The 25,445-nt window shown below is 36.8% G+C and overlaps 1 protein-coding gene across 4 annotated transcripts in view; it reads left to right on the forward strand.

Moving 5' to 3' along the window:
- Nucleotides 1-25,445, forward strand: part of ATP8A1 (ATPase phospholipid transporting 8A1) — a 216,222-nt gene that overhangs the window by 29,019 nt on the left and 161,758 nt on the right. For all 4 annotated transcript variants that reach the window (XM_081063840.1, XM_081063841.1, XM_081063839.1 and 1 more), the window contains exons 3-6: nucleotides 1,101-1,200; nucleotides 2,157-2,255; nucleotides 8,292-8,337; nucleotides 23,197-23,237. In XM_081063840.1, coding sequence (XP_080919966.1) covers nucleotides 1,101-1,200; nucleotides 2,157-2,255; nucleotides 8,292-8,337; nucleotides 23,197-23,237 — 286 coding nt within the window. The remainder of the gene's footprint in view (nucleotides 1-1,100; nucleotides 1,201-2,156; nucleotides 2,256-8,291; nucleotides 8,338-23,196; nucleotides 23,238-25,445) is intronic.

The following is a 25,445-nucleotide window of genomic DNA, read 5'->3' on the forward strand; positions in this document are numbered from 1 at the left end:
TAAATTTTGGCTTTTGATAGTTGTGAAACTTAGCATGGTGTTGAGGAATGGAGGGCTGTGAGAAGTACATAACTGTTATATTTTCATTCCAACAATAATATAAAAAGTATCTCTGTTATAATTCCTATTCTTTTAGTGGCCTCTGGAACCACTTGAGTGATCCCTTTGTTAGCCCACTGTTTCTCCAGTGGCAAGATTCCTAGATTTGAGACATGCCCATTTAGAATTAATATTTATAAGTTCAAATTTTAGAATAACTTTTCACAGTCTGGGGAGTTTGGTATGTGTCCATTTAATCTCCTTTCTCTATAATTAACAAGAGGAAGATTGGACATTTCCAAGACCTAAATGGTGATGGCTGACTGATGGTGGACATATCTGGTATGTTTAGTGTGGAGTCCTAGCCAAGTTCATAGAGGGGCTGTGACAAAAATTTCAAACGGAAACCCAGAGAACTCTCCATTTCTCTGAAGTTATCTCAGGAAGGCATCTCTATTTAAAGTTTCTGGTCCTGCTCAAGTTGCTGATTTTTTTTTTCTTTTATTGCAAGATTTTATTTTTTATTAACGTATTATGCATTATACATTATATTATATATATTATACATTATACATGTATAATACATGTATATACATGACATACAATGTATACATTATATTTATTAATGTATATATTATATTTATTAATGTATACATACGTTATATTTATTAACGTATTATACATTATACATTATATTATATATTATACATGTATTATACATGTATATACAATGTATATTATACATTACACGTTGTAACATATTATACATTATGTTATATATAAAGTTGCTCTTTGTGGGCTACTCTTAGTAATGTTAAAAAGGATGATTGGCCAACGAGAACAAAAGATATGCAGGAACTTAAACTGTTACTATTTGTTTAGACAGTCCTTTTCACGCTTTTTCATTTAGGTCAGTGACCATTAGCATTAATCTCCGAAATTGAAACAGAGGGCAAATGTTCATCATCTAATTTTTTATATTATGATAGTAGAATTTTGTAAGCGTGACAGCTAATTGTGCAGTAATTAAGTTTTATGCTACTTTCATTTTTGTTTTCTAGCACTGCAAAATACAACATAATCACATTCCTTCCAAGATTTCTCTACTCTCAGTTCAGAAGAGCCGCCAATTCATTTTTTCTCTTTATTGCACTGCTTCAGGTAAAGTCATGTCATAAAACCTTAGTTTAACATCAAATGTTCAAACAATAATAAATTTTTGTTAAGCCTATGACCAATCTTCTGAAGCTTCTCTGAACACAGAGAAATAAGCTGGTTTGGATGGATATTTCTGGCTCCTGCTATAAGCAGTGTTTGAATTCCACTACCTCTCTCAGCCTTTTGATTCATTTTTATCAGCTTATTCTGTAAATTTCATATGGCAAGGACAGTATTCACTTGGGTGCTAAAGGGGGATGGGACTTTTTCTTAAAATATCAACTTGTTTTTGTAACAGTAAAACTGTCAATTCTGAACCTTGCAATACAAGAATTACCACGTTAAGTCTTGTTTCTCATTGTATTTAAGTTAATGGTAGTTAGAAAAAAAGTTTCGTATAAAAAATAGCATTCATTCATTGTAAAAAGAATTTGAACACACAGCAAAGCATAAAGAAAAAAATTTTAAACTCATTATTCCACCACCCAGAGGCAACTACTCTCTTAAAATTTGGGTGTATATTTGTCTACTCTTTTTTTTTTTCCTCCCAAGCATTGTTTATTGATTTAGTTTACAAAAAGGGGACCATAGAGTACATGTTTTATAACCTGTTTTATGCATATAATAATGTGTGGATATTTTCCCATGTGATTCATTGTGTATCTAACATAGCATTTCTAATGGTCGTATGATATTTTAGTGTATATACTGTAATCTTTTAAACCAGTCCCCCTTTGTAGGTGTTAGTCTTACACACAACTGTCACCCCCAAAAGTTAATTAACATGCTTTTTCAGATATTTATTAGATATGGACAAATTACTTCACCCAGTGTTAATCTACCGAGATAGAAAAATCAAGGAGGCATATTTTAAGGGGCACCAAGACTTTGTTGTTTTTAAACGTATTATACACTTGCTAGTTCTCACTGATTTCTCTTTTCTTTCCCCCTTCAAATAGCAAATACCTGATGTATCACCAACAGGTCGCTACACAACACTGGTTCCTCTCTTATTTATTTTAGCTGTAGCAGCTATCAAAGAGATAATAGAAGATATTGTAAGTACTTTTTTTCATAAATAAATGTGACTGTTATTTTTATATACATATTTTTCAATATTAGTTTCATCTTTAAGTTGTTTAGTTCTTGGCACAGGCTATTTAAAATGTCCATTTAACTTTAAAAGTGTATAGCGTAGCTGCTTCCACCTCTGGAGTTAATTCCTATTGATTTCTATAGGATTAATATTAAAGCGTTTTTCTTACAGTGTGCTATTATGTTTGTAGCTTATTAATGAAAGAAATTAATAGGAATGTAAGAATTGGTTTAGAGAGAAAACTATATTTGAACATTATTTTCAATTGTGCTCAATTTTCCGTTTGAACGTTATTTCAAGGTAAACACAATAACCTCCAAATCATTTAAATGACCTCCAAATCATTTAAATGTAAAGGTGTTTTTTGTATTTTTAAATTTATATACCATAGCTTTCACCTAATTAAATACCTTTGATTACTTTTCATCTTATTTCAGTAATTCTAAGTTTCCTTTTTTTTTATCTTAGTTAAGGAAACTAACAGCAAGTTTGCTATTTTTATTTTTCCGTAGTAGTAGAGAAAAGGGGAAGTCAATTTCCCGGTCATAAAATACATTACTCAAAATAAGTTCAGGCTTTTGTTTTTCCTCTATTTTAACTGTTATTTTAACTACCTTACTTGAGGAAGCCAATATTTTTTTCTATGTCCCTTAAATACTTTGCCTGTCTGAAATGACCTTCTGTGAAGCCTTAGGCAAGTCAGATGGTAAGGCGAGGAAAGGCTGAAACATTCTTTAGAAAGATTTAATTTAAAGTTGCACAAACATTAATATTATTTCTGTGGAGAATTAAATTGGGATCTCATTCAGAACACATGAGCCATAGCATCACCAGACCCATTAGACACGGGTCAGCTGACCATTTCGATGGGGCCTCTCACAAACATCCAAGTCTGAGAGTACATACAGAGGTTGGTGTGTGTGTGTGTGTGTGTGTAAAACATCATAATCTTCTTGATTGGAAATGACATACTTGACCGCGACCACTAGCTAAAAGTTTGTGACTCTCTTTTCACCTGTGTATTGTTCCACACAGACTTATTATCATCCTTTAAATTATGGTCAGATTTGGCAGGGCATAAGGATTGGTCTTTGTTACAATTTTGTCTTTCTTTGCCTTTTGTATTCCCTTATCTTTCTTAATTTAACCTAATTTTCACTGAGCATCGGTTGTTGTACTATTGTTTTGCAAATGTTTTTCTCATTTAATTCCTTCAATAACTTTGAAAGTTGGATATTAACCCCATTTTAAAAGTAAGGAAGCTGAGTCTTAGAGAGGTCATCCAACTTGCCCAGAAATGAATGGAATTTCTATCCTATCTCGTGCTCTTCCTTTGTATTGTTGTGGTGAGTCACCAATAGCAATATTAATAATAGTTATTGAACTTCTGGGTTCCATGTACTTACTCTATGTCCTTTATATTTATTAAATCTTGTAACAGCCCTTAAAGGATAAATGATATTATCCCCATTTTACAGATGAGGGCGAGGAGGCACAGAGGAGAAAGGTAACTTGCCCAATGTCACAGAGCTATTTAAGTGGGGCTGTCAGAATTCAAACAAGGCAGTTTTGCTCCAGACCCCTGCGTATAATCATTGCTGTAAATAGCCTGTCCTTTTTTTTTTCTCTTTTCCCTAGCAGAACTGTAAGCTCTCTAACTACGGTTTCTAGTACCCCTCTCTGAAAATACGTGGTAAATAAAATGGTATTTAAGAATTTTGTTTTTTAAGCGAAGGTCTTATTGACATGATGAAATAATTGGGTACTATTAGAAAGCAGCTAATTAGGCATGAAGGATGTAAGAGTATTGTGGGGAAATAATTGTATTGTTTAAAGTCATTTTTCCAATAAAGTCAGTGTTAAAATATGGACTAAAAATGGTCTGTAACACTGGTTTAATAAGAAGTTTATATCAACCTATAAGGTGGTAGAAAGTTTGAAATATAACTCTCTAGAATGGAAAAAAAAATCAAATAATAGTTTAGAAAGTTGGAAAAAGAGTATCAGTAATTTTAATAAATATATTCATTCACTCATTCAACAGAAATATATGAAGCAGTATTTAGGTGGCAGGCATGCATTTGGAAATGTATTCGGGTGTGTGAAACTTTTGCTGTAGGTAGTAATCCTGTCCCAAATGTCAGTGGCTTGAACATGAGTTTATTTTTCAGGTGTCAAACATATAGCAGGTTGTTTTTGGGGAGGGAGGGCAGGAAGCACCATTGTTCATATAGTCACTCAGAGGCAGTTGAATCAAGGCGCTGCTATGTTTGGAATGCTGGTGGTCATTGGAGTAGAGGAAGAGAGAGAAGGGAGATCTCATTTCTTCCCGTGTTTTGGCCCAGAAATGGTGCACATCACATCTACTTACAGCCCAATATTAGAACTAGCGACATGACAAGAGGTGGCATAACCTCAGTATCCATTGAAGTAGAAGAGAACTGGATATTGATGAAGACTAGTGATGTCTACCATTTTTACATCAGTGAATAAAACGGAGGTGATATTCTACTGAACCTTCCTTTATATTCCGTTAAACAACATTGAAAACAATTTTAGAATAAAGCATAGTACTAACTGTCTCCAGGTGAGATACCTAAGACTCACCCACCCCAGTGCCTTTTAACTCTTGATGCTTTGGACAGCTTAACATAATATGATTTCCTGTTTTTATGTGTGACAAATGAGATATATACTTACTTGAAAATGCTTTAAAATTGATGGAGAACTGTTAGTTTAAAAATTAAAAAGGTGTATTGTGTCAAATGTCAATTCTTAGGATGAGGGTCAAGATTGTTTGTTAATATTCACCACTAATAAAAATATACCTTCTTTGCTATCAACTTAAACACTGATAAATGTCTTCATTATAAAACAAATATTTTAAAGTCTACAATGTTCAGAGATCAAATACTGTGTATATGCTAGTGAGTAAAAGTAGCCATGATGGAGTTTGCAGTCCAATGAAGGAGCCAGATATGAATCAAGTAATCACACCAGCTCTTATGAAAATTAAATAATGCACATGAAGTCCTTAGAACAATTCAAGTATAAGCAGTAAGTGCTGAAGAAGTGTTACCTGTATCGTCATGATCTAAACATCATTTTGACTAAAATATAGGAGAATGGATTGTAAGGAAAACAGGATTTAGGTAGACTTGTTAGAATATTCTAGTAGCTGGTATGAAAAAAATGAAGGTCTTAGACTAAGTGGTATGGTAGAGATGAAAAAATATGGGAAAATGAATTCAATGTATATTTAGGAATAAAATTAACAAGACTTACCACCATTTGACATGCTACGTACCCTACTTATTTTGTTTATATTCTGTCTCCAGCCACTAGAATGTAAGCTTCATGAGAGCAAGAGTTTTTGTCTCTCGTGCATTGCTGTATCCTCAACTATAGTAACAGGGCCTGGCACTTGTTAAATGTTTAGTAAACATTTGTGAAAGAAGAAATGGATTGGATGGGAGGGAGAGGGAAAAGGTACAAGGATGACTCTCAAGTTCATGGTTCTTGTATGAGTGGATGGCATATGGTTCTGTGTCTGGGACAAGGACCGCGTCTTGGGGTTAAAGTCTTAGATGGTCCTTTGGACATAGTTTGAGATGCCTTTGAGACTTCCAGAAGGAGATGCCAGCGAAGCAACTGGATATAACTGACTTGAGCTCAGATGAGAGTTTTGGCTGGTATATATTTATATATTGGTTATCATTGAAATGTCAGATATGAGTGAGCTAAGCGAGTATACAATGAGAAGCAAAGAGGGCAAGAGAGTAAGCCTTGAGGAATTCTATCATGAATTACAAGGGAGGAGACAAAGAAGGGGCCAGGGTGCTGGTGGCACAATTGGGCAGTTATGCAATAAGAACTGGCTAATGCAGGAGAGTTCCCAGGAGGAGGATTGGTTAATATTGCATAGTTAAGTATCCTAAAGTTCATGGAACTATTTATACAGTACCATTGATTGGCACCCTGTCAACCAAATATTGAAAATATTAAATAATTCACTAACTCTCAGAGGTATTAAATGAATTCTGGTTATAGGACGGTAGAGGCATTTGAACTCAGAGAATAACTATATTAATTTTTCTGAACTATTACTTTTAGAAGGAATAATGATCTCTTTAGGATACAAAAATGCTTTCTTTTTGTAGTCATAAGATTAGAAGCTGCCAGTCTGGGTGGGTCCTTATGTGTATTCAACACAATTGTGTTTTGACAAGTAACCTAATTTATTCTGTGGTGGGAAAGTCAAGGTAAGAGATGCTTCTGTAGAGGAATTCTCTGTAGATGGAAAGTAATGTTCAGGATCTCCTTGGGTTGCACTAAGATTAAATTTCCTGTTGAGGTATAATGTTTCATTAATTAGCTTTTATTTGTCTCCTTCAGCTGGAAGTCTAACTATTATATATTACCAATGTACATTGTTTTGGAAATATTTATACCTGCTTTGAATATCTGATTTTACCTTGAATCATTATCTGGGACTAAAATTTACTTTGAGTTACTTTCAATTTTCTTAAGATCTTTATTAACAAACAAAAATGAATGCATATTTTAGAGTTTTCTCAATTATATAATAAGCTCTACTGATGCTACAAATTGGACAGAACTTTAAACATTCAGTGAAAAATATTTGCTGGAAAATTATGTGCTTACTTTTGGAAGCAATAATTTGCCAGTTAAACGTCTACATTATTATACCTTTATTAGTGAGACTTATTCTGAGAAAGAATTGTAGTGTGTTCTGCATATGGATGTGGCAAGAAATGTGTTCCACAAGCCTCCCACAGAGGCATTGTAAATGCTGTCTTTGCATTTTGTGCAGTTCAGTGGCTGATAGTTTGAGTGCAGAGAGTTCACACTGCCAACTATTGTGCCACTCTTCCTGAAGGTTGCTGTGTCTTGGAAGCGTCCTAATTCACAACTCCAGGCTTTTCTGTTGGAAATTGTTTTCATATGTGCACTGTGGCTCTAAAAACCACGTGTCTTCTCAGTGGAAAACTTAGGAACTCATTTGTTTTCCATTTGTTCCAACCCACCTTCATGTCAAGTATGTGCAGCTAAATCTGACCTTGGATTTTAGATGATAAAATCGTTGAGCACAGAGTTAGTTACACTCCACACTTCTCCAATGCCAAAGAAGGCTGACGTGTTACACTTGATGCTGTAAGTTTAGATGGAAGCCTTGGAAAACCATTAGTTGAAATCTAGAGAAGATTGTTTCCCCTGGTCGATCAAATTCTCACCTTGCCTCTGACCTTCCATTTCCTTTTCTTACTGCTGTAAAACTTTGGCTTATGTAATGCTCCAAACTCACCCACCTAGATATAAACCAAATCACCTGTTTAACACTCAATTTATTTCCAGTGCTTTTTGGAGAAAAGAGCATAGGATCATGTGGTCCAGTGGCTTGTGATTTGGGGGGAGGGCAGCTGTTGGGGAGCAGTAGACGAGGCTTTATGCAAAGGGTAGATGTATTTGGTTCTAGTCATTGATAGATATCAGCACTTCATTAAATTATAGAGGATGTACTCAGCTTAATTAGATAATGAATTTCATAAGTTGAAAATATTTCAGTATCATTATTAAATGGCAGTTACAGATAATTCTCTTGGGCAATCTTCTTTTTTAAGAGACTTATTTAAGGAAAAGTTCTACGTCAGCTTTTCAGCTCAAACTGTTGTAGTACATTAAAATTTTAGTCTTATTTTTATGACAACGTAAGATCCTTCGGAGGACCACATACCTGTACTCCCAGAAAAGGACTACTGTATAAAGATGCTGTGGATTGCTTTCAGTTTAGAATTCCTGAGTTCCCTCTGATTCTCCCCATCACCCCACCCCCAGCATATTTATAACATTGATACAGGTGTGAAAGGATAAAAGCCTTGAGAAACATAAGTTAAACCCCTTTTATTGGAGGCAGTATTTTGTTTTACTGATCTTACTCACTTTTTCACAGTTTTTGTTTTTTGCTTTTAAACTTTAGAAACGACATAAAGCCGACAATGCAGTGAACAAGAAACAGACACAAGGTAGGAATTTTACATTTTATTTCTCACATCTGTCAAACACGTTCATACTAATATATACAAATCACTTCAATTAAATGTAATTCAATTGAAAATGCTATTTATCTCCTAAGTTTTTGTTCCAGCGTGGATTATTGCTTTGTAGCATCTATTATCATGACACTTAAATTAGAATTAGAGTGATTTACAGTGGTAATATTTTTAAAAAGTAACATTTTTAATGTATTTAAGTACCTCATAGCAATGTGCTTATAAGTACTGTTCATAAAATCTGCAGTGGTTTTGACAGTGTTAAATGCTGCAAAATGTCTTTATTTTGTTTGTGATCTGTAGATACTACTCTAGAGAAGATTTATAGAAAATAATCTGATGTGATGTGTGTTGGGTAAAAGGCATATGGGAAGCACTTTGAGTTAGTTATACTGTACATGTAGATGATATATGCTCCATAAATAAATAAAATTAAAACCAGCCCAACTTCTGGGAAATGCATTGCATTTTGATGTGGCTCTTTTGTTGTGGGTCTCATTTTGATGCAGCCAAAAACAAATGACCTTCAACATAAGCGAATAGACCATTATACTCTCAGACTTTCGGAAATACCCAGGAACATGCAAAACAGACATCCTGTCCCATCCCTGAGTTTGTCCCATCTGAGAGTCTCATCTCTCTCTGACGTGCCCTGATGTGATGGGGATCAGACATGCCAGCCAAAATTAGCTGGTAATTATACACAGTATTGTTAATACTCCTGTGATTTTTATGGGACTCTGTCAGATGCTCTACTTCTCTTCTCACCACCTTCTACCAAAGGGATTATCTACTGATTGTTGATACATTTGAGGAAACTACATTTATTAAAGTGTCACCTAATAAATTAACAAAATACTTACTGAGATTATATTATATTCCCTATGGGGACATAGGAAAGAATATAAGATGGGAACTACATAAAAGCACAAAGTAAGAGATGATTTTGTGTGGAAAATACAGGGTTTCAATGACATGAGCTCAATGTCTCTAGATTTTTGTGGCAAATAAAAGGTTCCTATGTCAAATGCTATATGAATTCAAAAGGAGACAAAATTGTGGGATAACTGGAGCTAGATCTTGAATTTGGGGAAATCATTGGATGAACAGAGGCACATGGGGAAGACATTACATGTGAGTTGAGTGAGAAAGTGGAAGGAGAGGTTATCCTTAACAGAGATGAAGAAGGCTGTTGGATTGCTTTGTTGAACCATCATTACAGGCACCAGATGAAGAAGGAGATTCATACCAAGGGAAGCAAACACATGATGAAAAAGGTAGGCCAGGGTCAAATTTTACAGGGCCTTGAATACCAAGACAAGGAGATTCCAACTTTTCTTGTGTATGCTGAGTAGCTATTGAAGGTTTACAAGCCAGAGACAGAATGAACATACAGGTTAAAGATGGGGAGCAGAATGAATTGGAACAGGAGGCTATTAGAAGGCTGGGAACAAAGCTACTCCAGGAAGGTGGAAAGGGACAACCACAGGGATTGAGAGAAAAATCCAGATGTTTTGGGCAATATGCAGTATTTGCATTTGTTGTCATGTTGCTCAAAATGTTCAGTATCAGCTTTTGAACCAAACACCTGCAATTATTTTTCTGATACATAATGGATCTTGCAGCCGAGGGCTCCTATCTTCAGGGACGGGCAGTTATTTCCAAGTCTTGGCCCAAGAAGTCATTGTACAGTGAAAGAGTAGCTGTCATAGGTATGATGATTTTTGATTGCCACACCTTGAACCAACACGGTCTATGATTTCCCAGGTATTTACTTACTTCCAAAATACTCCCTTTTGTCTACTATTCAGAGAAAGTATTCTTTCTTGGTTATCATTCTTGGCTCATCAGTTCATCCTGGACCAACAGGATTAGCACAATGGCTAAACATGAAGAATAGGCAAGTGAGAAGGCAGGTTTTTATAGTGAGTGCATATAAAACTCATGTCAAAAACAAAATATTAAAGCTCTGACAAACCACGTTCATTAGAAGAATACTTGGTACTCCATACATAAGACAGTATGGCTTTCAGTTTGACATTTGAAATTGTTTTCAGAGAGATCTTTCTTTTTTTCTTTGCCTAATTTGAGCATTGGTCATCTTTTTGATTTTGCAGTTGATAGGAGTTAACAGAAACGTTTAAAGGAGACTGTTTGCTGTCAGATAACTCAAATTGCTTAATGTGAAAGCCATCTGTTGTCATTAGACCAGAATGAAATTCAGTTTGCTTTCCTGAGGCAGGAGTGGGCGTAGGAGTGGGAAGGGGGAATTTTTGACAGATACTTAATTTGTGACAGACATTCGGTGTTAAGCTTAAGTTTTCAATTTCTAAATGTTTACCAAGACCATGTAATGTGTAAGAGGACACCTTTCCCTCAGATTCAAATATTAATTCTTCTGTATTCTTAGAGCAATGAATCATTTCTGTCCATATTTTGCATTGAGGCACTAGAGTAACATTTTTCTCTGTCATTCCCTAACAACTGCAGAAATACAAATTCATAATTTTATTTCCAACAGTTTTAGTCATTTAACGGTAGATTGGTACCTGCCTGCTGCCTCATTTTCACTAGTTAATGAACTCAGCCAGTGATCCTATTATGGATTTTGAATCTAACTCAGGACTTTATAAAGTTTCCATGTTGAGCCTTTCATCAACACTTGAAAACAAGCCATTTCTTCTCCTTAGATATATAAGTTGGTTAGGTAGATGGTTTGCCAGCGAGCTGGCAAATTTCACATTTTATGTTGTCCTCTGAGGACCTAGTTGTTGAAGGAGGGCAGAGTCAAGTGATTGTCAGAAGTTCAGGGAGTGTGAGTGAGTTTGATGAGTTTTGCGGTGCACTGCTCCCAGGGAATTGTCACCACCTGTAGTGTATTCTTGTAGTGTGATGGCGTATGTGTACTAGACAGGAACATCGCAGAGGGCAGGGCCACCCTCTTGCTCATCTTTGTGTTCCGCGTCACTCCCAATCCAGGGGCTTGTCCTTAGTGGGTGTTCTGTGTGTGCCTGGCACATGAACGGGTGGATAAACCCCTCTGCGTATAGATACCTGAGTACAGATAAGGAAGGAAGAAGAGACTAAACATGAAAGAAGCCTTCTTGGAAATTCATTATCTGGGGTGTGAGCAAGATGAAAAGCAATATTTTCGTCACACTGTGTCCCAGACTGTATCACAAGCCCTGATACAATACTAATGTGGCAGAAGCTCTTGCCACCTCTTTCCCTCCTCCATTGAAATCATTGCATCATCATCTTATTCTGCTTTGCTTCCTGTGAACACAGTATTGTCTGTGTCCTTATCAATTCCATTACCCAGAGTCCCAGAACGCTGCCATAGTCAGAATGTCCAATATCCTTGCATCTAAACTTACCTTCATTTTCTCTGACTTCTTCCCTCAATATTTGAACTCACAGTATTTAACATACCTTCCTTCACGTGTCTAGCACACATGGAGGCAGTCTCTAATTGCTTTCCCTAAATGGGGTTGTTCTGCCAAATTTAGCGCTGCAGGAATTTGTAAATGATAAATTTGTAATTATTATTATAATATGTAAATTGAAGCCAATCCTCATCTGAATTAATTGTGGTTGAGTTCCCCTTCTAAATTGTAAAAATGTGCTTTTATTTTCTGTAAAATGCTATTATGGCTAGCCAATATTTTCAAGTGAAATGACAGTTTCACAGACAGTCACAGTTTGGAGGCCTGGGGAAGGATGGGGTTCAGGTAGAGACAAAGAAAGATATTTGGGAAAATTGAAAAATGCCTCCTAATGGAATAGATTTGATTTTTAAACAATCCCAGGGTTGGATCTGTTCCCTGAAGGATGCTGTGTATACATTCTGTGAGGATGAATGGGAGATATGACAGTGATATCTGGCACACCTTGATCACTTGCTTTGATGCTGTAGTTAAATGAGAGCCATCTTTATGACAATTAAATTGTTTAATACCTTATTTTATTATGATAGTAGGCATTAGGTGACAATAGGTATTTATTTAATAAAGCAACTTTGCTCTGTTTTAATCTAACTTGGGAAATGACAACATGACATTCTTTTAAACTAGGCACATAGCTAAAAATAACAGATCTCATCTCCACCTACATCTTTCTTCCCCGGAGCTGCACCAGCCTTTTAAGACGTGAATTATATTGCTGGTTGTGGCTGGTAGCCGCTAACAAGGCTACTTACCTGCAGGGCACATACCTGCTTTTCTCCCCCTGGAAACCATTTCACCTTTAAAGTCCTTAGTGGAAAAGATGTTACGTTGGTGTGGATGAAATATGTTTTTGTTCATTAAGCCTGAAATGACCTGCTAACAGGGCTGAGTCCACTGGTTCCGTTCATTTCAAGAGCCATTATGCTAAGGGCCTTGAAATCGCACTGCTCTCCTGGCTTATTGAAACAGCGAGTGTGCTACCCTTTGTCCCCCTGAAGGTATCTCCACATCTGATCCATCGAGGGGTTCTGAACGTAGGCTGTGACACATGGACATCGACTTAACTGTGAATAGTCCTTAAAAAGTATTGTTTCCATGATCGTAAAATTTGGGCTTAAAAACTGAGCACTTATATGGCCTAAATATTTTCAGATACCTATAAGAGTGTTAATATTTTCAAATTATTACAAAGATTTTAGGATTCTATATGTTAAACTGATTAGATATTTTCAACAATAGCTGTGGGTGGAGCTTATTTGGGGGAAAAGATAACTGCAGGTTGTCTTTCATGTGTCCTATTAATAAATGTTGCCCACAAAAGAGCAAAATCCACTGAGGACGTTTAGGGACATTAGTTAAAGTCAGAGAGGAAACACAAGTGTGATTCAAAGTTAGAACATTTGTTATTTCACTTCAGTAAATTTTTACTGGACATCTGCCTTGTGTAAGACCCAGTGCAGGGAATGCAGAAAGAAACCAGTCTTCATTCTTATCCTACTGGGAATTATAATCTAGTCTTGAAAATAAGATGCTCACTGATGTCATAATACAAGATAGGAAAACTAATTAAGGGCCAGAAGAGAGAGGTAGGGATTCAGAAATGTCATTTGCGAGTTTCCTGAAGGACAAGTGAAATTTCAGTAAGCAGAGCTATTAGGGTGGTAGCAGTGGGTGATCCGGGAGGAAGTGGGAAGGCACAAGATACATTCTGGGAAGAGCAAATAGTCCCTTTTGGCCAGAGCATCGGACACGCATCACGGAGCAGTGGGCAGGGACAGGAAGGCAAGTTAGGGTCAGATTGTGTAGACTTTTGAAAACCAGGGGGAAGAACTTGGAGAGAATTTCTGAAGGATGTGGCTAGGTTCCCAGCTGTACTATTGAAAGAAGGATGTGAAAACTGGTACGGGGAGAGAGAGGAGGGAGGCACAGAGAGAGGTTCGTTTTTGATTAATTGTTGAAGGGAGGTGACTAGGGCCATGGCTATGAGAAGGCAGGGGAAAATACACAACAGATAGATCCAAGTGGCTGTGGAAAAGCAGGGAAACCCTGTCACACACCAAATGCTGCTGAATTAAAACAGGACCGGGACTGCGATACTCACTCATCCAGCATTTAAGAAGTGACATTTCATCACCAGAGTTCCGTTCTTACCTGGAAAGCAGTTGTGGAGCTGTGAAAACTGAAGCTCGATTGTAAGGAATGATGGCGTGATTGGTGAGGCAGTGGAGGGAGATTTTTCTTTGAAGAAACATCTCAATGAAATAAAGGAACCAGTAGTGACTCATGACTCTTTGAACAGGATTGAGGAAAAACATTTTAAGAAAAGGATTGCTGACTCATCTTTTTTTATAGGTCACCAGTTCTCAAACAGCTTTCTGGGACTCACCCCTAGAGTTTTGTAGGCCTGGCATGGTGAGGACCTTTGTGAGAAGGTTTATAAGTGGGTTGGATAGAAGTAGTATCAACTGAATACCTCTGTGTAGAATATGGGCAAGAGGGGAATTCAGGAAGGTCCCTTTGTTTTTTGTGTCAGTAGATTCCAGGCAGATCGTTGTTTACTTTGACCTGCATAGGCAAGTTTATACAGGAGACATTTGTGCATTGTCAGTTTGTGCCCCTTAAAGTTGTCTTTGGAAGTAAGGCATAGCAAATGAATTGATGCTTTAATACGGGGATGTTGGTTTTCCTTCTTTGCCCAGTACAAAACCAGTCTCAGCTCCCCTCTTATCCTTCTTGATGCACTAAACTTCCTCTTCAATGCTTATTCCCAGAAAGGAAATGGATCATACTACTTTTTCTGTGGATTGTTTCTCTGTCCTCTGTGCCATCACTAGTGCCCATCATCCTTTAGGATAACCTGCCTCTTGTTACCCACTTCAAGAACTTGCTTGACTGCCCGGGAACAGCACCCCAGTAACTTTCAGTACTGGCCCCCATGATAGGCCATTCGATTGCAGTGGCGACTGCCCCGCAGAGGAGACCATGGTCAAGTGTCAGCGAGCACCTCTACCTGCGCAACATTTAAGTCCGGAAAGCTGTCTGTTTCTGCAGAGCCTTTAGGAATTCCCAGCAAACACCAACAGAATGTTTTCATTTCAAAAAAGAAACCCATTACAACAAAGCTGTTAGGTAGTCACCTGCTAAGGAAAAACAAGTTTTACTTGAGGTGTTTGTTTAAAGTCTGAGATCCCCTATGCATACTGTCTAACTAGACGTGTGGAACCTTTAGCAGGTGTGTTTGGCTGGAACTGGGGAAATATAGAGGAGTTTTGCACTTAAAAACAGAGCTGTTAAAATACTGTAAGACTAAGACAGGCCATTCTGATAATTCAGTCCATAACTTGTTCTAACTCTCCTTCACTCATCATCTCCTCTAGGGCTTACCTTCGTGGACTCTCATACTCTCAAGTGTAAAGCCAGTATACTTTTGGCCCAAGGAAGCTAAACGCTAAGCAAAGGAGCCAGCATCATTTCTCACTTCCGCTAAATCTGATTAGAACTAGGTCTGAGGAGGTCAGTGATTAAAAATAACTAGGTTGCTATTTCAGTCACCAGGATAATACACGTGATGCTGTTTATTTTCATTGTTCGGTGGTTGGATGTTTAGGAACCAGTTCCAAAGTCAGAACAACAATGAATGACATGATTGCCTTTGGTCCTTGGCCAGTCTGCAATCTATATACACCCTTAAATTACATACAGCAGTTGGTCTTGATTTGCACAGAAACCTGTTACGTGTTGTCAACTGATTTTTTTTCACTGCCCCAGAATTCTGTGTTGTTCTCTATATCCTAAGATGGTTTTCTAGCCTCAAGGTTGAGGAAGCTCTGCACTTTCAGTCTTTATTTCTGTGTTCAGTTTTGTCTTTCATGAGCAAATGAAATGGAGGGTGAGATGGGTACCCTTGGTTCTAGTAAGCCCCCAGGTACTGCTGCTGCTCCAGGTCCCTGCACCACCTGGGGAGTAGCAGGGTTCTACAGTACATTCAGAGAAATGTTGCTCTACTTACACAGAATTCTAATTCAGTATAGGGCCAGAAAGGAATTTACACTTTCATTAATCCAGACCACTGTAACCTTCAGAACAAATACCCAGTACCCATCAGATGGACAAAATTCAACTGCTTGTGTAGCTGGGTAGTCAGTGGGGCTTCATACACTGCCAGTGAGAGTGTGCGTTGCTGTAGATTCTTAGGGAGATAATCTGATAGTATCTGATAAAAGCACAAACACAAATACCCAGGAGCCAGCAACATTCCTTTTGAAATCCTCTCCCATAGAAGACAATCACGAGCATACATTTCAGTGTTGTTTGAGGTGGTGGGAAAAAACGGAAGTCAGAATTTTCATCCAGAGAAGTATAGTTGAACACATTATGGTAGAATTGGTGTTTAAAACAGAATTGTTTCACAGCTGGACTAGATCAGCTCTGTGCTTATCTCTGGGACCCCTGGAAGTGTGATGCTAAACTCCAACCAAGAGAAGGACAAGATGGATTAGGTGCTGATTTATAATGTGCCATATAGGGCTCGAAATTCCCCTGGAGATACCCAAGACCAACTGCTGTACGTAATTTAAGGATGTATAGAGATTGATGGTTTACCTGGTTTAATATGTTATACATTCTGGCGTGGCTAATTGACTAAGGGGTATAAAACACCCCTGGAAACTTTTTCTCAGGCTTCCCCAAAATTAAGATTTATCGCACATATCACAGAGGTTCAAAATCCATGTCCTAGATTAATGAGAAGGGACCTCCGGGAATGTGCCTAGACGTTCCTCAGGCCCCTGATGCTTGCCTGGGCTTTCATTTTCCTGCTGCACCACATCCTCGACTTTGATTAAAGCTTTGCGTGAATACATCCTGTGGAGTCCAGAGGACCCGGTCAGTTAGCTGGCCAGTTGTGACGGATGCACCATACAATGAGCTGTTTGTTTAAAATGAGTCCAGGCTCTGTTCCTCGTCCTGAAAGCATCTATGATAAGTTGCAGAGAAATAAAATTTTTAAAGGAAAGGGAAAAAGTGCATACATGCATGTTTGTCCAGAGAAAGGTGTGCAAGGAGGCGTCCGTTAGTATCCTGACCCTGTGAAAGAGGCATGAGATTAGGAGACGATGTCAGCTTTTCCTTTATAGACCTATCTGGTTTGTTACAAACACACATTGGTTTTTATAATTTGATAGAAAATGTTGTTGACTGACTATGTATTTAAAAGGTTCTTAGACATGTAAAATTTTGCAGCAAGCCACATTTTCCAGTGCATCTTTTCATTGATAGATTGAGAGGAAGTGTTTGAGTGGAGAGTCAAATCGGAGAATGTATGTTTGGGTGGAGGCAGAGCTCCCCTAGGAGACAGAAGGACAGGTTAATAGAGAGAGAGAAAGAGGGAAGTATAGGGAGGTCATTTAGGGGAAGGAGGTAAAGAGGCTGCAATACGCAGAGAAGTGATGGAAGCAAGGTTGAGTGGAAATGAACAGCTCTACAGAAGGTGGAGAAGTGAAGCAAGTTTCGAACACTGTTTGCCATGGTCCCGTCGAAGTGCCACTGGCGTTCACCCTTCTTAGTGGAGTAAAGACTCCCTGGCGTGGTCTGCGGATTTGGGGAGGCCTGTTGTGACACTTCTATCCTGTTAAGTGGAACCCAGTAGGGTAGCTCAGGGATATTTTTAGATGTGAACTGACAAACTTCTGCCAAGTGGAAATGTTTCAAAGAAGGCTAGTTTAGATTACAGAGCTGGAAGGGGTCGCCCTGAGCTGACATCAGAGGACACTCATGTTACTGCATCTAATGGTTACATAACCATTTCCAGCTGTTCACACTGGAGTTGTTTCAGTAACTTACAAAACTGACAAGTCTATTTTAAGCAAATGTTTAAATAGTTCATTGGCATGTTTTTATGTCGCTGGTTTTTGTTGTTATAATTCACATACCATAAGAATTATTATTTTCAAATATACAGTTCAGTTTGTGTTTGTTTTTTTAGTGTATTCACAAGCTTATGCACCCATCACCACTACCTAATTCCAGAATATTTTCATCAACCCCTAAAAAAAAACCCATTCATGTAAGCAGTCAGGGTCCATTCCCACCTTCTAAAAGTCCTTGACAGCCACTAATTGACATTCTGTGTCTATGAATTTGTCTATTCTGGACATTTTATATAAATGAAATCATACAGTATGTGGCCTTTTGTATCTGGCTTCTTTGACTTCAAGATATAACAAGATTTATTCATGTTATAGCGTGTATCAGCTCTTCATTCCTTTTTATGGCTGAATAATATTCCATTGTATAGATATACCACTTTTATTTATCCACTCTTTTGTTGATGGATATTTGGGTCGTTTCCATTTTTTTGGCCTATAAATAATGCTACAGTGAACATTTCTGTACAAGTTTTTGTGCAAGCATGTGTTTTTAGTTCTCTTGGATATACACTTAGGCCTGAAATTTCTGTTACATGGTAACTCTGAGCTTAACTTTTTGAGGAACTTCCAAACTGTTTTCCTATGTAGCTAATTTAAAAAAAAAAAAAAAGAAAACAACATCCTATGTTGTGTTTAATATGAGATCTACTAGAGAGCAGGCTTGTATCTAGTAAATCTATGTGATTATTGCTATGGCTTCACGTGGTACCAAACACATAAGAACAATGGTGGATCCAGCTTTCCATCCAACGAGTATCTTCTGAGCACCTTTGTAACACAGGATACAGCAGTGAACAGAATAGAGAAGGTTTCTGTTGCCCAGCTCTTACAGTCTGGGGGAAGAAACAGCCTTACATAAATCTTCTCTCAACTAAATATATAGTAAAACTGTGATCAGTGCGCTGGAGGAAAAGTGCAAGAAATTCATTTATACTTTGGGGTAATGGCAAAGGAGTGAGTATCAAACGAACATCTCCTGATAAAGGATGTTAAAGCTGAGATATGGAAAATATGTATCAGTTATGAAGGTGAGGACGGAGGGAAAATGTTCCAGTCAAGGAACATGAGAACGATTTGAGGCAGGAAAAAGCATGGGCGCGGGGAGAGGAGAGAGGGAATGGTGATGGAGAGTAGGCAGGAGCTACTTCATCCCAGGCCCTGGAAATTATTGGACTTATTTTATAAGTCTAAGGGAGCCAGCTAAAGAAGAGTTTTGAGCACGGAGTGGCCTAATCTTGTGTATGTGTGTTTGTGTTTAAGGATATATGGATACATACAGATACATAATTATTACACATACATAAAATCATTTTAGATTAGTAGAAACGAATCTAATAGTACAAACTAATCTAATCTAATCGATAGTAGAAACTAAATTTGAAAGAGATTAAGAGTGAATGCAGGGAACTAGTGGTGTGGTTAATGCAGACCTCCAGTTGGGAGATAAAGGTTTCTTAAAGTAGGGGTGCTGGTGTTGGTGGTGGTGGACATGATAAAAAATTGGCAGAATTTGAGATGCTTAGGGTATAAAATCAACAGGACATTTTTAGTAGTAAAAAATATTCTCAATTTTCAAAGGTTTTGGGGTTGTTGCTTTTTTTTCATGATAGCAAAAGAGTTTAAAAATAAAGAGATGAACAGCAGGGAACAGGCATCTGAGCGTAATAAAGCTGCCAAAAATCATAATACAGCATTGTTAACAAACTGAAATTAAGTTGCTTAGAAAGTAGCGCTACAAAAAGAACAATGAAATAATAGAAAGAAGCCCTGCCTAAACTAATAAGTGACTTTAACAAAGTTATAGGATGACGGGGTCATTGTATGAAAGTTTAGTTCATTCTTTTATACCACCCGTTGGTAAATGCAATAAAAATAAAAAAAGTTGACACTATAAGAAAAATATCATATGTCAAGAAATAAATCTAAAAAGAGACTCATGCACTGTGAGCTGCGAAAACATCTGAGAGAAATTAATGAAGACATAAATAAATTGAGAGATGTAGCTTATCTATGAATTGAAAGACTTGAGTCCCAAATCAAAATCCTAATGTTTTTAAGAATTGACAATTTGATTCTTAAATTTATATGGAAATGCAAAAGACTTAAATAACCAAAACAATACTGAAAAAGAACAAAGTGGGAGGGCTTCCACTGTCTAATTTCAGAGTGGTGTGAAGATATGCAAATTGATCAGTGGAATAAATACAGAGTCTAGAAATTGATCCACCATAGTGTTGTGTCAACTTAATAGGGGAAAGAAACATCTTTTAAACAGAATCTCAAATATGTCAATTGAAAGCTCCATACAAAGATACCTACATATTGTATAATTTAAAGTGTATGAAATGCAAGACCAATCTATGGTGACTAACTTACAATTTGCCTCTGGGGATGGAAAGGTGGATTGTAAAGGGCCACGAGGAATCTTGCCCGAGTTCTGTACTTTGTTCTGAGTGGTGGATTCACCGGTACTTATAGCTCTCAAAACTCATTGAAGAGAACACTTATGATCTGTACATTGTGTTGTAAGTTATACCTCGATTAACAAAAGAAAAATCTCTCAAGCAGGAACCAGACAACACAAGCAGGTTCCCTAAATAAGGGAAACAGGCTGGGTATAAAGCAGCAGGAAACATGAACGTGGTGATAGAGCTGTGAGCTCCATCGAAGGAAGTGGACCTTGATCTCTTCCAGGCCCATCCCGCCATGCAGGTCCTGACCGACCCGCTGAGCTTTCCAAAGAAGCCTGCAGTCTTCATTTGCATGTCACATCTCTTGATTTTAGAAATATTAGAGACTGTTTTTTTTGTTGTTGTTGTTGTTGTTGTTTTTTTACAAAACTAAGTATTGCACTTGGGAGAGTGTTTACTAACTGAGAGTCAATCAGAAGGAAATAAATGGCAATAAATAGCTCTAGATTAATTTAAATTAATGCAAATTTTAGCCCCATGCTTCAATGTCTGTTCATCTTGGTTATAGTTGATTTGAACAGCACTTTCCCAACTCTCTTTGTTGATTTATTATATTGTAGCCTCTGGGTTAAATGATTAAAATGAAGAGTGCTCACTCGTCTGTGGGATATGAAACTAAAAGCAACAAAGAAATAAGGCAAAGAAACAAAAACCCATAGACACAGATAACAGTTTAATGGTTACCCGAGGGTAAGGAGGAAGGGGGGCGGGGATGGTAGAAGAAGGTAAACGGGGTCAAATATATGGTGATGGAAGGATAACTGACTCTGGGTGGTGAACACACAATGGGATATATAGATGATGTATTATGGAATTATACATTTGAAACCTATGCAATTTTACTAACCATTGTAACCCCAACAAATTTAATTTAAAAAATGAAGAATGCTCTCATTTATTCTTTATTCTGGGTAACAAATAATTTTGAGGAAAATACTGCTAGGCAAAGACAGAGACGGCATCTAAAACCCAGGGCTTTTTTACTCTTAATCTTATGCTTCGAACCTCTAGTTCTTTGACAGCAACACTAAAGAGCAGATTTACTTCTGGGGTCAGTTTGGGTAAGCTGCAGGCATTAGCATTTTGTGTATTAGGACTCAGGTCAATTTTAGATGCCTGTGGTTCAGATCGTTGACCCCTAACTTTATGAGTACCGTAAAAATTGGAACTTTACCTTATTCAATAGTTACAGTTATTATAATGGAAATCGTTTTTTGTTTTTTTTAAAATTTTACCTCCTCAACTTGGAATTCTTTTTTTTTCTTAATTAATGAAGTTGCCATCAAAATGCACTGTAAGATATTCCTTTTTGCATGTATTCATTTGTTTAACAAGCATTTGAGTGTCTTATGTGCCAGGAGTGCCATGGGGTGGGGGGCGGCTAGAGATAAAGAAATAAATAAGACACAGCCCCTGGGTTCAGGGAATTTTGGAATATAAAAAGATTATAGTTAGATTAAAGCAATGTGTATTGTTATACTGGTTTGAAGACCTGTGGTATGTAATTAATGTTTGATTTGCCATTTAACATTTTGGGAATTATTACTGTGAATTAGAAAAGGTTCAGACTTCATCTCTTCTAAGATCAAAAGAAAATGAATCTAATGTTTTGATACCTACAAATTACTCATTCTGCAAATATTTGCCGAGTTGCCGCTCTGTACCTGGGCACTGTGCTGTTTCCAGGGAATATAGTGGTAAACAAAGCAAATACTAGCTTTGCCCTCGTGGAGTTTACTGTCGGGATAATCTGTTGACTAACCTTGATTTATTCCTTTTCTTCAGTACTAAGTTCTGTGCTATTTATATTTCACACATTCTTTCCTGTTTTTGTTTTTATTTTAGTGTCTATTGGTCTATTTGGTATTATGCCACTGGCGCATAGTAGGGATAAAAAATGGTTCACTGAGCAATGTTACTGTTGTGAAGCAGTAATCAAACACTAGAAAATACCAACTTTTCTATCATAATTTAATAGTACTCTGTCATTTCTTCTCAGTAAACCAACTATAGAAATTTTTGCTCTTTTGCATTATTATAAACCTAAAGCTGCAGATTCTTATCTGTTGGTTTATGCGTTAAATGTTTACTAACCAATTAGACATCTGTTCCTTCTATGCTTGTGATTCTTTTAAAAACAAAAAAACAAAAAACATTACTACTCTTAATGGCTTTCTTTCTACCCTCAAGGTTCTTGTGGCAGGTCTAATAATCACATGGACATGAGACAGATTAGCAAGAGAAAATAACCAAATTTAACACATACATATGTATGGCAACCCCACATACATGAGAGAGAGACCCCACATGCACGAGAGTTTTAGAGACAAAGGGAATATAGGCATATATGACATTTTGAACTAGAGATGAGCTAAGGTGCCTTGGGGGCTTCAAAAGATCTTTGCAGAACCATAAGAAGAGCACATGTTTAGTAAATAGAAGTTTGCCCTGCCCTGTAAATAGGTCAAAAGATTATTGCTGATAATTTCTTATAATGGGCAAGGTCCCTAATTCAAATACTTCCAGGTAGTTAAGAGAGGCGTGGAAGTTTCTCGAGTTGCCTTTCCTCAAAACACTCTGCATACTACAGAGACACATCTTGGGGTGACACGTTCTGAACCCCCCAAAATGTTTTGAAGCTTGTCACTCCCTTTTTTCACATCATTTTTGTGGCTTTCTCCACCTGTGGAGCTGTGTAATTCCTCTAATTTCTGAAGAAAGCCTTTGGTAACACCAGTGAGATTACCCTCTCTTCGTGCTGTTATTGTGGGATCTACAGTGTACATTGGTTGTTTCTAATTCTTTGTATAATTTTACATATCCTGTCATAATTTTAAACCTGTAAAAATTGCTAAAGTTTTACAAATAAATTAACAGCATTAATTTATTTGAAGCTATTTATTTTAAATGATCATTTCATCAGAAATAGGCTTTGGATCGATTAGTAGTAAAAAATGTTCTTAAAAATATGACCTTTTCTCTTTCCAGTGTTGAGAAATGGTGCTTGGGAAATTGTGCACTGGGAAAAGGTATGCATTGATTTTTATTTTGTTCCAAGAGAGTAAATGCATAGAGGTGTACTCTAGCAGATGTAATTTTTGTATATAATATAAACAAATGTCAAGAATTCAACTGATGTGAAAGCTATTTAATAATTAATGTTGTAAACATACATGGAGTCTTCATTTATGCACTTCCAATTAATATTTCTGCAATATGCTATAAAGACAATTATCTTGAAAAGTAATATTTAGAACTTTTTGTTTCTTTCATGGTATATTTTGAGTACTGTTTTCACAGATTTTGTTTAACCATGAACTGTTTTCTGTTGTAATTTTTGCTTTAATCATCTACTGTCCAAGTAAAAATAAAAATTAGAATTCTGATATTTCACAATTGTATATTTTACTTCAAATTCACGTATTGTGACTAATCCAATTTACACACTGCTAATTCCTTAAGGGAAAAAAAAAGTCTTATAAGGGAAAAAAAAATCTTACTGTCATCTTCCAAAGAGCTGAATTTCAGCTCCATAACATTAAGAGGTTAATTTGCTCACAGGACCTCGAACTGGTAGCTAGTGAGTTGAGTCACAATTTAACAAGTGTTATCCAAGTGTTCATATGCTTTTCAGACCTCAGTTTCAAAAGGTAAGCAATTGTTATTCTCCCTTAGTTCTGAAAGAACATTTGACCTCTGGTCATCCGCAAGTGACAAACCTTTGTAACTTGGTAAATGGACTTTCAGTAGTGAGGCCACTCTCCCCAGGGTACTTTGTTTCCTGAGATTGCCAGGACAACAGAGATGTAACCCTCCTGAGTTTATTGGCACTCCAGGGTTTCCGAGCAGGTTAAAGACCATGTCCTGATTCTACCTTGTGAAGTTCCTAGTCACCTTGTATCCATGTCAAGAATAGGATTCCCTCTGAATTCATTACTTTGTTGTTATTTTAAATCAGTGAGGAGACTAGAGATTGACATCTCCTCTTCCGGATATTTGAAAATTCTTCTCTCTCTTCGGTCTTTGACATAAAAGTAACAATGAGGAAAATACCTTGATTGTGCTTTCCTTATGTGGTAGTCACCTCTTGTTCAGAAGAGCAAGAAAAGGAAGCTCAAAGTCTTTCAAAAGAAGTTTCTTTTATGCTTTTGTCTGGCATTTGTGGATATAAACATTTTAGAGAGAAGATAGATCGGAGATAATCAAGTATGATAAGTTGAATTTTATTATAAATGTGTTTCCTTTACTAGAGTTTTCAGTGTAGTTAACATAAATGCGTATCCTGACAAATTGATAGATAATATCTTCTCGCCTAGAATGCTTGTTTAGAAAATAAATAGTTGTAAAGTCAGACAGTAACCATCTGCTACTTCACTCTTAACATTAACCTGTTAAAATGTCTTATTTTCCTAATAGACAGTCATTGTTTTAAGATCCACCTGGATTGTTGTAACTCTTTTTCAAATTTACAGACAGAACAATTAAATTAGCAGCCCACAATTACCCATATTGATGGCCTTTCAGCCATCTTGCAGAACTGCCTCACCTTTGAGACACTGGCATCCTCCTTTGAGATACAGAGGGATAGAACTTAGTGTTGCCAAAAGTCATCCGGCCAAAATGAGCTCGTGTTACTTAATAATTAGAATTAGAATTAATAAAAGTTGGTTCAGTAATCAAGTCAAGAGGCACATTCAAAAATTAACAGCATTCTACTTGTAGACAAAATCAGTTTAGAAAAATATAGTGGAAAAAATATCTCATTCCCAGTGGCATATGAGATGCTTACAAATAAACTTAACACATGTATATGGCCTTGATAAAGAAAACATCAAAAATTTAGGCATTAAAGATTCACATAAGTGTACAAATATGTCATAGTCCTAGAAAAACTAAAAATATCAGTTGTTTGAAAGTACTGATATAGTGTAATTCCAGAGAAATGATCATTTTTTGCTTCAAGTGTTGAGTAAATTTTTCATCTTAATTTCAAAAAAATAAACAGTAGATAAAATAGAAAAATATTTTGGAAAACACGAAGAACAGTGTAGAAGCAAATGGAAAACAAAAGCTTTTAAAACAGTGCGTATCTGTTGCAAAAAATAGACATTGATAAATGTCTTTTTTACTCTTAAAATAGACTATAACAGAGTACAATAGAGTAGAATCAAAGAGAATAGAATACTCTGAAATAAAGCCCATTTTGATAAAGGAGGCAAAAATCATTCATAAACAGA

The sequence above is a fragment of the Rhinolophus hipposideros genome (genome assembly GCF_964194185.1).
Source record: "Rhinolophus hipposideros genome assembly, chromosome: 1".
Taxonomy (NCBI): domain Eukaryota; kingdom Metazoa; phylum Chordata; class Mammalia; order Chiroptera; family Rhinolophidae; genus Rhinolophus; species Rhinolophus hipposideros.